At 44.7% G+C, this 16,167-nt stretch overlaps 1 protein-coding gene across 1 annotated transcript in view; it reads left to right on the plus strand.

Moving 5' to 3' along the window:
* Positions 1–241: 241 nt before the first annotated feature.
* The window catches only part of LOC126470689 (uncharacterized), a 289,231-nt gene continuing 273,305 nt past the window's right edge, over positions 242–16,167 (plus strand). The window contains exon 1 of the mRNA XM_050098690.1: positions 242–340. Coding sequence (XP_049954647.1) covers positions 242–340 — 99 coding nt within the window. The remainder of the gene's footprint in view (positions 341–16,167) is intronic.

The following is a 16,167-nucleotide window of genomic DNA, read 5'->3' on the forward strand; positions in this document are numbered from 1 at the left end:
TGTATGCGACGCCTGAAGAAGTAGATGGCTCTCCAAAAAGTACAGTAAGTCCTCACCAGTCATTTCAGGAAATTACTGGAGAACTGGTCCAATCGGTACATTACACAGCCCACTGATCTCTGGAGCACAGACGCGAGCTGGTGGTAAGGCCAGGTCACTTCGCCAGCAGCCGCGCAAGGCCGCCTGAACGCTCGGTCGAGTCAAGTGGACGACTCCGCTGTTGCGCGCGCTGTCCGTGCAGATGGCCGTGGCGCTAGCGGCGTGGCGGACTACGCGCCGTACCGCGCAATCAGTGATCGGTGCGCTGCGCACGCGAGAGGACGAACGCGCTCCAAGCTACGTGAGTACCCCTCTCTGCCCGTCACGTACAGTACTTGCATTCTAGCTTTCCATCGTTAATGGGGAACGCAGTCGAATGATTAGTTAGGGAAAGGCAGAAGAACTTGTCTCAGACTGGTACAACTGATGATGAGGCTGGAAGCCTCGAAATCGAGCGTGATATAATAAAAAGAGGACTATCTAATTACAATTGAGGCAATTTCTTTCTTCATAATTTGTCACGTACTTACTTTCGGCGCAAACTTCTACAGTCCACCTGCACATATTATACCCAAATACAGAATATCAGACCAGCTTTGTGATTGGACTGACCCGTCCTTAGCAAATGTAACAGCTCATTTTTAACGGAGGGAAATATTAAGATGTAACGGTAACTTCGGGCTTACATCAATGGAGTGTTATATGACCATTACTGTTCACATTATGTGTACACAGAAAAATCGCAACGCTAGAAAATTGTAACGAAATTCAGGAAGACTGTAGAGAATGATGCTCGGTGCAAGTATTGCAGATGATCGTCAACATAAATGTACCGCGCATAAATAGGAGGGAATCCCCGTTATTGTGTGGTTACACGATCGCCGAACAACCACCGGAAGTAATTGCACCTATAAAATACCTGGGAATATGCGTACGAGACGATTTAAAGTGGAACGACCACCTGAAACTATTCGCAAGAAAGGCAGATACCTGACTCAGATTCAGTGGAAGAATTGCCGGGAAGTGCAGTCCACCAGCGAAGGAGGTAGCTTACAAAACACTCGTTCGATCGTTACTTGAGTATTGCTCGTCAGTCTAGGACTCTTATCAGTCAGGAAAAATAGAAAAGATCCAACAGTTTCATTTACTTAGCGCGAAAGTGTCAAGAAAATGCTCATCTAACTCCAGTAGCGGTTGCTAAGAAAAAGGTGTTGCGCATCAAGGTGTAGTCTACTGTTAAAATATCGAGAGCTATTGTTCCTAGAAGGGTCAACCAATTCCTCCTTCGCACATCTCGCGAAGAGGCCATGTAGGTAAAATTGTAGATATTTGAGCCCATACGGAGGTCTACGAACAATAGTTCTTCCCGTGCACCATTCGCGATAGGAACGGGAAAGGGCGGAAGTAACAGAGGTACGCAAAGTACCCTCCGCTTCTCACCATAAGGTAGCTTGCGGAGTATAGATGTAAAAGCAGAATTAATATATTTCCATTATTTATGTATGTATTTGTTCACCTGGCAAGATCTGGGCTTTCAAGCCAGCTGTTACAACTACCAGTGAGTTAACATTACAATACGCATACTACACGACCTGTACATAGTAATAATAATAATAACAATAAGTTATACTATTTAATATATAGTATTTCAGAAACGTCAGTCTCATTGACACTGTGTTAAGTAATAGCGTCATTACATTTTTGGGGAAAGACATGTACTACCAGATGCTTGGCGGTAGTACAGAAGGAATCAAATCTGGAGAAAACCTTGGCTGGTCCAGGAAAGAGCGAAAAATAATAGAGTGACGTTAGCAGATGAGATGGAAGAAAGGAAATGGAAATAGATAGGGAAGAGGAAATCTGGGATAGTGTTGACAGAGTGACGGAAATACTGGCTCCATGTTGGACAGGATGATAGCTGCGATATACCAAGAGGGAAACTACGACGACGGTAAAAGATAAGCGTTAATCTCATCTTCACTGCTTAATAGTTTTAAATAAGATGCAGTTTAAAGGGTAGTTTTTTCAGAGTCATATTGCTAAAATGGAGAAGGAAATGTTGAAAGATTTAGTGTTATGCATCTGATATTGCAATTAAGGAATGATATGCTGACAAGCGAGGCGAGGTGTTGAGTAGAGCAGTGACGAAGAAACTGATGAAGAAAAAGATCGTGTCAAAATTACGTCGCCTAAACGCTAGCAGCCACCCTAACTCAGCATAAGAAGGTGAGCTGTGTCCAAACACCGAATTTTACGCACAAATATTTCGCAAGGTTCTTTTGCTAGCTCGAGTCGTCTGAAGTTTTCGCAATTTGTGCCGAGTTCAACTACATCACAGAAGTAAAGTTTCGGTGTGACTAAGGACAAGGCTAGTTTTTATTTTAAGCGGAATTTTTTTCTAAATGTTTGAATTGCATCCAGGTAAGGGGGCGATTTCTTGCATTCTGTGTCAGTTTGTTCTTCCTATGATGTATGTATGCAGACTGAAGCGACGGACGAAAATTTATACCAAGGCTGGGTTTCGAACTCGCATCTCCGGGTTCGAATCCTGGCCTTGGTACAAATTTCCATTCGTCGCTTCTGTCTGTATTGCACATCATAGAGGTGTGAGACTTGGAAAGATCTCTGGAACCATATAGTCTTATTTGATTGTTTATTCTAGTTTAAGTGCTCATCCAAGATTGTGCCGCGACCTTTTAATGCTTATTGATAGCGTAAATGGATACCATCAAGGAGTATAGGAGGTAATGTTCCACGAGAAAGTTCATTAATCAACTTTCAGCGTTTGTAAGAGGACGATCTATGGCTTCTTAGGGCTTACTTTAAGACCCGGAAACTGTGCTCATCGTGATACTGAACGAAGGTCATTCATACCTAACACGACAGCAGCAATGTACTTAGAGCTGACGTTCCGATGCGGCTGGATGCCGTCAGCATGTAAGTGATGGTTACAAGAATATGGCACAGATAACTCAACCAAGATGCTAGACGTATAAGATCTTATCCACAGAGGATATACCCTTAAACTAAAACGTTAGAAGCCTTATGTTAGCCTTATATAAACACCGAAAATTGTTTAGCGAGTGCATTTTGCTATTCAACCAGTAAAGGAACGTACCAAGGATCGACCAGTGGGAAACTTCAGAGTTTCCGTGATAACTTCTGTCGTCCACTCGTTGAAGTCTGTTTTTATGGTAGCTGTCGAAACACAGTATTGTACAGTTCGGGAAATTCAGCTGTTTCATTTTCGTAAGAGGGTTTATTGAGTTGGAATTTTCGCGTAGGTTTAGTGTTAAGTAAAGCAGGTTTATTCCCCTACCAATTGAGAAACTGCAATAAGTCTACAAAGCAACTTCCTGACAGATTAAAAATGTGTGCCGGACCGAGACTGTAACCTGGAAACTTCGTGCATCACGGCATGTGCTCTACCGACTGAGCTGTCCAAGTACCCACAGGCAAAGTTTCCAGGTTCGAGTCCCGGTCCAACACATAACTTTAATCTGCCACGAAGTTTCAAATCAGCGACACTCCGATGCGGAGTACAACTTCATTCTCGGAAGCCTACACAATAGAATGCTTACAAGAAAATTGTGCGACGTGTCCTAGAATATTCCTCAAGCGAGTGCGACCGATTGGACCGACAGCGGATATTAAATATACTCGTATAAAACGAAGAGAAGCACGTATGGAAACAGGTTTATTTGACTCATGGGAGAACACCACAGAAATTCTGAAACACTTGAACTGGCAGACGCTTACAAAGATCCAAAAATTAGTATTAATTGAAGAATCTAGTAATATTCTACAGCACTCTACGTGTCGTTCTCATAGGAACCTCGATGACCAGATTAGAGTCGTTACAGCACACACGGAGGCATTCAAAAAGTCATTCATACGTGAGTGGAATGGGAAGAAGTCATAACGCGTGATACAATCAGGAAGCAACATTTTCCGTGCGCTTCACAGACGTTTGCATAACATCGGTGTGTATGTAGGTAAGTAATATATAAAAATCCACGGTATCCAAAATCTTGCCGAATTTATACAGTGTTACAGTGGCCGCTTCCGGTTTGTTCATAACATGTTCGATGTCGTCAGTCCTTTCGATTAATACTGTAGCTGTGATATGGTGTTTCCGAATGTTTGGACGTTACGCGTTTTGAGGTAGTGTGTCAGCTGTTCCTGAAAAATATGCTCCAAAGCTTGAAATAGTTAGCTCTGGAAATTACGAGTGTTCTGTAAGTCCGTTGCCGGCCGGTGTGGCCGTGCTGTTCTAGGCGCTTCATTCTGGAACCGCGTGACCGCTGCGGTCGCGGGTTCGAATCCTGCCTCGGGCATGGATGTGTGTGATGTCCTTAGGTTAATTAGGTTTAATTAGTTCTAAGTTCTAGGCGACTGATGACCTCAGAAGTTAAGTCGCATAGTGCTCAGAGCCATTTTGTAAGTCCGTTACGCGTTAGTGATTCTTTTTTAAAGTTTATTTTGGCTCCAGTTGTCCAGCTGGATCAGTACACAATTACACGACTGCGTTTCAGATATCTGTGGGCTACGATTATGCAGCTGTTTTACCGCGCTTGATGATTTTGTTCTTAAGCCTGACTTGCCTTCGAATCCGGCCCACCTGAAGAAGTATGACACTTGGCCAGATCAAATTCCGAGCGTGATGGCGAACGACGACCAGCTGAAATCCCGAATCATCATCGAGTATTTAATGCGACAGGAGAACAACTTAATCAGTCGTCAAAGACACATAAGCTACCCTATTGGACATTGTTTTAAAAACTCCGTTTTATTTTCTAGAACTACTGGATACACAATACAGTGACTCTTTTCTGTTCTAATGTTGGAATCTTCGAAGAGGTTGCTATTGGTCCTAGTTTTATGTTCATGCTTTGTGAGCCGTCTTCTCCTCCTCCTCCTTTGCCTTTTCTCGTTTCCTCCACAGGGTAAGAATTACTATGTGGGTTGAGGCAATGTTAGTGGTAGCTGGTGGCTGTATGTCCTTAGTATCACCACCGCCCCCGTGACTGAATCTTGAGTACCCCATCTGCCTCCGTCTATGTTCAAGTGCGAGAACCATTTCTAAATGTACCAGCCCGGTATTCATCCAGCTTCCCCTCCCTCCTGGTTCTTGTGTTTTTACAGGTTGTAAGATTGCTGTCAGCACTGATGGAAAGAAACGTGCAGGCTGGCCAGCTCGCGGCCCTTGTGGTTAATCTGCGAGGCGGGACAGGCTCGCCTCTCCGGATCCCGGAAGCGGCGCGTTAAACCGCTAGGCTGTCCAGGCGGCTCATGCCTTGCAATATTTTTTTCACAAAGGAAACCTATCGTTACCGACAAAAAATGGATGTATTGCTTCCATTTCATACGTGGCATACAGCAAACCAGTGCTTAACAGTATTGGTAAAAAACAGTCTTGGTTGCAATTTTATTTTTTTATTTTTCAACGACGCGTTTCGCCATATTTAGGCATCTTCAGTTTATCTTTTCTAGATGGACGCGAGAGGCACCAAGATCTGCATAACGCGTTCCCGTTCACAGGAGCGAGTAACAGAGTAAGATGGGGGCTCAGGTAGTAAGCATAATGCTGCCTGAGCCCCCATCTTACTCTGTTACTCGCTCCTGTGAACGGGAACGCGTTATGCAGATCTTGGTGCCTCTCGCGTCCATCTAGAAAAGATAACCTGAAGATGCCTAAATAAGGCGAAACGCGTCGTTGAAAAATAAGAAACTAAAATTGCAACCAAGACTGTTTTTAACCAATAATGGATGTGGAAGTGGTAGCAGGTAGTAACGAGACCCACCACCGCAATGGCGTGAAAAACCACTCCGTCTACAGGCCACAAGTGGCCCATCGGGACCATCCGACCGCCGTGTCATCCTCAGAGGAGGATGCAGATAGGAGGGGCGTGGCGTCAGCACACCGCTCTCCCGGTCGTTATGATGGTATTCTTGACCGAAGCCGCTACTATTCGGTCGAGTAGCTCCTCAATAGGCATCATGAGGCTGAGTGCACCCCGAAAAATGGCAACAGCGCATGGCGGCCTGGATGGTCACCCATCCAAGTGCCGACCACGCCCGACAGCGCTTAACTGCAGTGATCTCACGGGAACCGGTGTATCCACGGCGGCAAGGCAGTTACCGGTGTGTATATGCCAATCAAATATAAAAAAATCAGCATATTAAGATGGGGTCTACGTCCAGACATGACAGAATGACGTGCCCATAACCACACCGGGAATAACGTTGCCCGTTTCGTCGGTGTGTCAGTGTACAAGGTCAAATGTGTTTCCAAAGAACGATATATCACTCACATACATGTCACACAGCGTAAGAACAGTGGTTGCAAAAATATCCTAACCGACAAGCACCGGAAACTAGTGTCACGCCTTATCAGTGACAGCTGGTTACAAACTCGGCAGCCGACCTTGTGGCCGAACGGTTATAGGTGCCTCAGTCCGGAACCGCGCTGCTGCTACGGTCGCAGTTTCGAATCCTGCCTCAGGCATGGTTGTGTGTGATGTCCTTAGGTTAGTTAGGTTTAAGTACACTACTGGCCATTAAAATTGCTACACCACGAAGATGACGTGCCACAGACGCGAAATTTAACCGACAGGCAGAAGATGCTGTGATATGCAAATGCTTAGCTTTTCAGACCATTCGCACAAAGTTGGCGCCGGTGGCGACACCTACAACGTGCTGACATGAGGAAATGAAACGTTCTTGTGAGGCCTCGTGCAAGGAGGAGAGATGCGTAGCATCACGTTTCCGACTTTGATATAGGTCGGATTGTAGCCTATCGCGATTGCGGTTGATCATATCGCGACATTGCTGCTCGCGTTGGTCGAGATCCAATGACTGTTAGCAGAATATGGAATCGGTGGGTTTAGGAGGGTAATACTGAACGCCGTGCTGGATCCCAACGGCCTCGTATCACTAGCAGTCGAGAAGACAGGCATCTTATCCGCATGGCTGTAACGGATCGTGCAGCCATGTGTCGATCCCTGAGTCAACAGATGGGGACGTTTGCAAGACAACAACCTTCTGCACGAACAGTTCGATGACGTTTGCAGCAGCATCGACTATCAGATCGGAGACCATGGCTGCGGTTACCCTTGACGCTGCATCACAGACAGGAGCGCCTGCGATGGTGTACTCAATGACGAACCTGGCTGCACGAATGGCAAATGTCATTTCTTCGGATGAACGCATGTTCTGTTTATAGCATCATGATGGTCGCATCCGCGTTTGGCGACATCGCGGTGGACGCATATTGGAAGTGTGTATTCGTCATCGCCATACAGGCGTATCACCCGTCGTTATGGTATGGGGTGCCATTGGTTACAAGTCTCGGCCACCTCTTGTTCGCGTTGACGGCACTTTGAACAGTGGACGTTACTTTTCAGATGTGTTACGACCCGTGGCTCTAACCTTCATCCGATCCCTGCGAAACCCTAGATTTCAGACCGCATGTTGCAGGTCCTGTACGGGCCTTTCTGGATACAGAAAATGTTCGACTGCTGCCCTGGCCAGCACATTCTCCAGATCTCTCACCAATTGAAAACGTCTGGTCAATGGTGGCCGAGCAACTGGCTCGTCACAATACGCCAGACACTACTCTTGATGAACTGTGGTATCGTGTTGAAACTGCATGAGCAGCTGTACCTATACACGCCATCCAAGCAGTGTTTGACTCAATGACCAGGCGTATCAAGGCCGTTATTACGGCCAGAGGTGGTTGTTCTGGGTACTGATTTCTCAGGATCTTTGCACCCAAATTGCGTGAAAATTTAATCACATGTCAGTTCTAGTATATTATATTTGCCAATGAACGCCCGTTTATCATCTGCACTTCTTCTTGGTGTAGCAATTTTAATGGTCAGTAGTGTAGTTCTAAGTATAGGGGTCTGATGAACTCAGATGTTAAGTCCCGTAGTGCTTACAGCCATTTGAACAAATTCGGTGGGAGTTGCTGTCGCCACGGGTGCATGTCAACAACTTTCCGACTGAACATTGTGAAGGGAGCTCCATGCAGTGGACATTTGGAGTCGAGTACCTCGTAGAAACTAGCGACACATAAAGCTACATGTTTTCAAACACCAAAGGACATATAAGGGTAGTCAACTGGAAACGGGGCAGATTGAAAAAAAGCAAGTAAACTTTTTAGTATTTCAAAAGTAATCGCTATAGCCTTTAACACATTTGTGCCACTGTGAGAAAAGACGGTTGGTGCCTTCATGGAAACATGTTTGGGGATGCCTACGGAATCACCACTTTGCCCATGCGTGTTCTAGTTGGTCCGAAGCAAATCGATGGCCACGAATGTTTTCCTTCAGGGCTCCAAAAATGCGCAAAATCGTGTGGGGAGAGATGGAGACTGCATGGAAGATGTTCAGGGTTTCCCAGAGAAACGTCTGTGGCGTAGTTGAACAACCTGACAACAAAATGCCCGTCCATATGTTACGAAAGTTATTTCAACTATGCTGCAGAAGTTTCACTGAGAAGCCCTTACACATCCCTCATACACTCCCGATCTCTCCCCATGTGATTTCCATATTTTTGGAGACATTAAGAAAGACATTCATGGCCGGAAATTTGTTTCGGACGAAGAATTACAGCCTGGGGAGATTCATGGTTCCTAGGCAACAACAAACATTTTTAAGTGAAGGCGTTGTCCGTCTTCTCTCACAGGGCGACAAATGTATTACACCGTACCAGGGTTTCCCACACACAGTACTTTTTCTACATCATAGTTTCCTAACAAATTACAATTGTAATATGACAGATGGTATTAAAATGATATGAGTGTCTGTAGTGACAATATTAGTAAGTAACACTGACTATGAACTAGTGAAAGTTAATAGTGGCAGCGCTTCTACTGCTGCTGCTACTGCCATTAATTATGATAATAATTATGGCAATAATAACAATAAAGATAGTGGCACTTATAAAAAGAATTTTTAGGTGTGGATATTTTGTGATATACTGAGTTCTGGGGAGAGGAAATTTAAGGAGACTGCCATCTAAGAATATTAATCCCGTAGAAAATGTATGGAGCAGCAAGTGTAAGTTATCGACCAACAGCCCCATGATTTGGTAGCTTTACGGTATCTAATCATCAGTGAATGACTTCAGATTGGCATGACATACCTAAAGAAACTTGTGAACTATCTTTCGCGCCGAAAAGAAGCCATTATCAAGCCTAAAGGTGATTTTAGCGTCATGTCTTCTGAGAGTGGCAAACTTTTTGTCCGTTGCGCTTGCTGTTTGTACATGTTCAGTTTCCCCAAAAAATGATTCCGCAACTCATCTTTAAGTGGATGCATGCAGAATAAACTAATTCTTTCTTTTTTAATCACTTGCAGCTGTAGTCATGCTTACTACAAATATATCTGAGCTAAGCATTTAATTCTACGCAGTGGGCTTTCCAATTGAGATGGCGATCCCAAAACTTAACACTTTGTTCATCTTGTGTTTCATTACTTGCGAATATTATTTTGAAGCTTGTGGAATTCTATGAGAGGTATTGAATTGTGGATACTAACCCTTGTAAAAATTTAGCAGCAGAACATCTGTTTTATGTGCGAACATGGGCTTCCACTACTATTGTCAATTTTAATAAAACTTTTTCGGGTGCGTGAACGCGTCATCATGTTATACACGATGGTCAGAAAGAGTCTGAAAATAAAGTAAGGGTGTTGCAGTGAAGGCTGTACTGAAAAATAATTGTTAAGAAAAAACTCGATACGTTGCGTCGTTTCCAAATTATTCAGAACTGAAGTTGGCGAATCACGTCGTTGAGCGCGCAAATTCAAGTACTTGCACACGCTAAAATACGGTAATGCATGGTCGTCTGTGGAGTCGTGATTTGCCACTTGATCAAACGCACATTGCCAGTCAAAATGTACATTTTTCGGAAGCGATAAATTTAAGATAGGTGAGCAAAAGATACGTTTCTTCGGTTTGCGGAAACCAAACGAACATGTTTGGCGACATTGGCTCTGGCAGGCTTCTTGAATCTGCACGAGCGGCAACCTGAATGGCTATCTTCAATGCTAAATAAATCGGAAAAGGTGCAACGTATAGAATTCTTTTTTTAGTAACAATTATTTCTCAGCACAATTTCGCCTGCAATACACTTACAGGATTTTCAGACTACTTCTGACGACCCTGTATAGACCAATACTGGTCTGTAAAACAGCATGAACATGAGATCATGTAATAGGAAAAGTATTACTAAAGTGCATCTATTCATGTTTTGAAATATTTCGTTAGCTACTATTTCAGTAACACTGGCGCTAGTTTTAGTTGTGCACTTTAACTATCTGCAAAAAGGAACAAATTTGCTTGTTAGGACAATAAAACTGGAAGATTATGTATGTACATCAGGAACACGGAGCGCCAAAAACAGAGCCCTGCAGTACTCCATGTCTGCTTGCTTCAAATCCTGAGTACGTATTGCAATGTGATGTCTTTGAAGGATGCCGTCTACTTTATATCATGGAGGTAAGATAAAAATCGTGAACATGCTTGTCTATTTTCTTAATACACTGAAGAGCCGTAGAAACTGTTACACCTGCCTAATATCGTGTAGGGCCCCCGTGAGCAGGCAGAAGTGCCGCAACATAACGTGGTGTGGACTCGACTAATGCCTGAAGTAGTGCTGGAGGAACTGACACCATGAATCCTGCAGGGCTGTTCGTAGATCCGTAAGAGTACGAGGGTTCAGAGATCTCTTCTGAACAGCACGTTGCAAGGCATCCCATATATGCTCAATAATGTTCATATCTGGGGAGTTTGGTGACCAGCGGAAGTGTTTAAACTGCGAACAGTGTTCCTGGAGCTACTGTTCAGCAGTTCTGGATGTGTGGGGTGTCGCGGGGAGGATGCTTACGTACGTGTCGCCTGTCATAGTCATATCTAGACGTATCAAGGTTCCCATATCACTCCAGCTGCACATGCCCCACAATATTACAGAGCCAACTTGAACAGACCCCTGCTGACATGTAGGGTCTACATCTACATCCATACTCCGCAAGCCACCTGACCGTGTGTGGCGGAGGGTACCTTGAGTACCTCTATCGGTTCTCCCTTCTATTCCAGTCTCGTATTGTTCGTGGAAAGAAGGATTGTCTGTATGCCTCTCTGTGGGCTCTAATCTCTCTGATTTTATCCTCATGGTCTCTTCGCGAGATATACGTAGGAGGGAGCAACATACTGCTTGAGTCCTCGGTGAAGGTATGTTCTCGAAACTTTAACAAAAGCCCGTACCGAGCTACTGAGCGTCTCTCTTGCAGAGTCTTCCACCGGAGTTTATCTATCACCTCCGTAACACTTTCGCGATTACTAAATGCTTCTGTAACGAAGCGCGCTGCTCTCCGTTGGATCTTCTCTATCACTTCTATCAACCCTATTTGGTACGGATCTCACACTGCTGAGCAGTATTCAAGCAGTGGGCGAACAAGCGTATTGTAACCTACTTCCTTTGTTTTCGGATTGCATTTCCTTAGGATTCTTCCAATGAGTCTCAGTCTGGCATCTGCTTTACCGACGATCAACTTGATATGATCATTCCGTTTTAAATCACTCCTAATGCATACTCCCAGATAATTTATGGAATTAACTGCTTCCAGTTGCTGACCTGCTATTTTGTAGCAAAATGATAAGGGATCTATCTTTCTATGTAATCGCAGCACATTACACTTGCCTAGATAGAGATTCAATTGCCATTCCCTGCACCTTGCGTCAATTCGTTGCAGATCCTCCTGCATTTCAGTACAATTTTCCATTGTTACAACCTCTCGATACACCACAGCATCATCTGCAAAAAGCCTCAGTGAACTTCCGATGTCATCCACAAGGTCATTTATGTATATTGTGAATAGCAACGGTCCCACGACACTCCCCTGCGGCACACCTGAAATCCCTCTCACTTCGGAAGACTTCTCTCCATTGAGAATGACATGCTGCGTTCTGTTATCTAGGAAGACTTCAATCCAATCACACAATTGGTCTGATAGTCCATATGCTCTTACTTTGTTCATTAAACGACTGTGGATTTATGAAGTCGTCTTCATATCCGTACACGTCCATCCGCTCGATCCAATTTGAAACGAGAATCGTCCGACTAGGCAACATGTTTCCAGTCATCAGTAGTCTAATGTCGGTGTTGACGGGCCCAAGAGAGGCGTAAAGCTTTGTGTCTAGCAGTCATAAAGGGTACACCAGAGGGCCTTCGGCTCCGAAAGCCCATATCGATGATGTTTCGTTGAATGGTTCGCACGCTAACACTTGTTGGTGGTCCAGCACTGAAATCTGGAACAATTTGCGGAAGGGTTGCACTCCTGTCACGTTGAACGATTCTCTTCAGTCGTCGTTTGTCCCTTTCTTGCAGGATCGTTTTACGTCAGCAGCGATGTCGGATTTTTTGATGTTTTTTCCGGATTCCTGATATTCACAGTACACTCGTGAAATGGTCGTACGGGAAAATCCCCACTTCATCGCTACCTCGGAAATACTGTGTCCCATCGCTCGTGCGCCGGCTATATGGCCACGTTCAAACTCACTTAAATATTGATAACCCGTCATTGTAGCAGCAGTAATCGATCTAACAACTGCGTCAGACACTTACTGTTTCATACAGGCGTTGCCGAGCGCAGCGCCGTTTTCTGCCTGTTTACGTATTTCTGCATTTGAATACGCATGCCTATACCAGTTTCTTTGGCGCTTCAATGTATTTTAATGTTTGCTTGAGGATATCATGTTTCACTCAATCATAATTCTTAGCTGAGTCACACAATTTTCTCATTAGTACAGTAGTGGTATATTAAATTTTTAGGTAATTCTTAAATCAGAAGGAAATAAACGACTAGGATCTTGTCGAAGAAGTTCAGTTACAACAATCTAAATTTTTGAAAACCTTCAATTTCCTATTTGAGTTAAAACCTGAAATTTTCCAGGAAAAGAGAAGCAGATAGCATTTTGGGTCTGTCAAACTGCTTCCGACGTCTGCGCAGCGTACAGCTCCGAATCACACCCAGGAGACTCCAGTCGCAGAGTCAGTTTGCACGAAACGAGATTACACCGCTTAAAAACTAGCAATTACACATTTAAGAATTCCCGTTTAAAGTACCGATTATAGATTGAAAGGCACGGTGGCACAAAGGAAAATGTTTCTTGTAGAGCTGCCGGTGGTGCGTAGGCGTTTCACGGAATGCTTCTAAGCAGCTTCGGACATGGGTGTGAATTGCTGAGAGCTCTAACGAACAGTGATTAGCGCAATCGTGGAACCTAAAACTGAGCCTTTGCTTGAGCTTCCAGTGACGCGGCGGAATACTCTTCTCCCTTACTAGTTTTAGCTGCAGAGTTGCAGACACGTGATTAACAGCTGATCGACAACAAGCGATGCAGTCTTATTTTATACATAATTTGTCGGGCTGTTGTTGCGTTGTACTTGACAACAGAAATGATTTACTTGACAGCAGTTCCAAGAATTATACCATAAATAAGCGCATTCAGAACTGCCATAGTGTGATGATAGTGTCGCAGCGTTGCAAAGTTACATTTTAGTTTTGGATGTCCGACAGAGATGCCACAAAGCCGGCCGGTGTGGCCGTGCGGTTCTAGGCGCCTCAGTCTGGAACCGCGTGACAGCTACGGCCCCAAGTTCGAATCCTGTCTCGGGCATGGATGTGTGTGATGTCCTTAGGTTAGTTAGGTTTAAGTAGTTCTAAGTTATAGGGGACTGATGACCATAGATGTTAAGTCCCATAGTGCTCAGAGCCATTTGAACCATTTTGATGCCACAAAATCAGACGACGGATCCCTTTCGTGAGGTGAAAAAGCAAGGTTTCAAACACTAAAAGAAAGGACTGTATAAATTCGCAGAACTAGAAATACGGCACCATTGCGGCTAAGCGTCGAGGAAAAAAGTAAACGGACGTTTAACTATAGACTTCCTCTTTCTGCAACATCTTATCTTCATAAAGCTTTAGCGGGAAGTTTTATTTGTAATCTCAGGTTTTCCGCAGATTATTCAATAACCTATGAGGAAATTCTGTCCAGTAAAGCCGGCCGAAGTGGCCGAGCGGTTCTAAGCGCTACAGTCTGGAACCGCACTACCGCCTCGGGCATGGATGTGTGTGATGTCCTTAGGTTAGTTAGGTTTAAGTAGTTCTGAGTTCTAAGGGACTGATGACCTCAGAAGTTAAGTCCCATAATGCTCAGAGCCATTTGAACCATTTGTCCAGTAAAATTTGCAGTATATCCATTTGGGCTTCGACATAATCTCAGACTGTTTAAAGACTGGCATACAGCTCGCAAACTAGAGTAATATAAAATTGTACAATTCTCGAAATGTAAAAGAGTGCTAAAAATATTAAGTTGTATGACACTGTTCGCAGGGAGACCCCGAAGGACAGGTTCAGCTGCCTAATTGTCATTCGTGCACAATGGCACCTTTCCTTCGCGAAGTGTGAGTGTCGTGTTTTTAAATTTATAAGTGTAGGTGATTGCAATGAGTATGTGTAGTGTGGTCTCTTGTCTATCTTGGATGATACTGAAGGAAGGGGGCGAGTGAACCCCACTGCCGGCACGTAGTCCATTGCTCTCGAGTAGCTCCTAGGGCGTCACTGAGCTGAACGTCCCCATCCGACAGACGATTCACGATTAACAGTGCCACATGGCATTACATCGTCAGACGGTGCTGAGAGATTTGGAATTTAACCCAGGACATTGGCCCATAGTCTGGTGGTCAGGAACCATACGCCATCACCCCTCCTCTCCTTTGCCGTAAAGACGAAGGGAAACATGCTAACATTACGTATTCAGGCGGTTACTCATCCAAGTACTGACTTCGCTCAAACTAGCTTAATTTTGGAGAGCTGACGAGGACCGGCGTATTCAGCAAGACAAGGCTGAACATGTTATGTCATTTGAGTACCGGATTACTGAGTCATGACTAGAGTTGGAGGTAAAGCAAATGACAGGCCAGGAGATATCGGTGTCATACTGGCAACTTCAATTCGTCCACAAAAGAGACTGCGTACAGAACGCACAGAGCGAGATGGCTCAGTGCCTGTCACACTGGACTCTCCTTGGAAGGACGATGATTCAAACCACCATCCGTCAATTCAGATCCCCGTCCGCCAATCCAGACTTGAATTTCCGTAGTTTCGGTAAAAGTCTTAAGGTAAATACCATCCGCCTCCGTAGCAGCGGTCGCTAACGCACGCTTGTCTCGAGGCGCTCGATTCCGAGGTAAGCCGGTTCGATATTTGGTGGTAGATGGAACTTGCACCGCCAGTATTCGGCTGGAGAGAGGACGAGAGATGGTGCCATAAAGTTCCTAATGACTAGTCTTTGCGCCAACGTGCTGGATAATTCCAAACATCACCGCACTACCTCATGGAGGTAGGCCATGACGATACCAGGCAGTGACTTTCAGTTAAAATGTCCTCCCCTGTACGCGAATTACGTAATGTGTGTACGAGTACAGGTTGTGATGCAGGAACGACGACATATGGAAGTTTGGGTCTGGCAGTGGGTGCTGCACGGATAGCCAAAGTGATTAAGGCGACCGCTCGTGTACAGCGGGAAATCTGGTTTCGAGTCCTTGTCCGGCACAAATTTTCACTGTCGTCATTCCTTTATACGGCTGACGATTGTTCCTATTTGCACTTGCGAATACATTTTACGTAGTTCATGGGCTTGTTTGGCTGGCGAGGGAATGTAACGGAGTTGTTGAAAAATCATAACTGGTAGACACTCGAAGGACGCCGTATATCTCACGAGAACGTGCTTACAAGGGAACCTCCCCATCGCACCCCCCTCAGATTTAGTTATAAGTTGGCACAGTGGATAGGCCTTGACAAACTGAACACAGATCAATTGAGAAAACAGGAAGAAGTTGTGTGGAACTGTGAAAAAATAAGCAAAATATACAAAGTGAGTAGTCCATGGGCCACATAGGCAACATCATGCGCAATGCAAGCTCAGGAGCGCCGTGGTCACGTGGTAGCGTGAGCAGCGGCAGAACGAGGGGTCATTGGTTCAAGTCTTCCCTGGAGTGAAAATTTTACTTTATTTATTTTTGCATAGTTATTATCTGTCCGTTCGTTCATTGACGTC

This window comes from Schistocerca serialis, chromosome 3, assembly GCF_023864345.2.
Source record: "Schistocerca serialis cubense isolate TAMUIC-IGC-003099 chromosome 3, iqSchSeri2.2, whole genome shotgun sequence".
Taxonomy (NCBI): Eukaryota; Metazoa; Arthropoda; class Insecta; order Orthoptera; family Acrididae; genus Schistocerca; species Schistocerca serialis.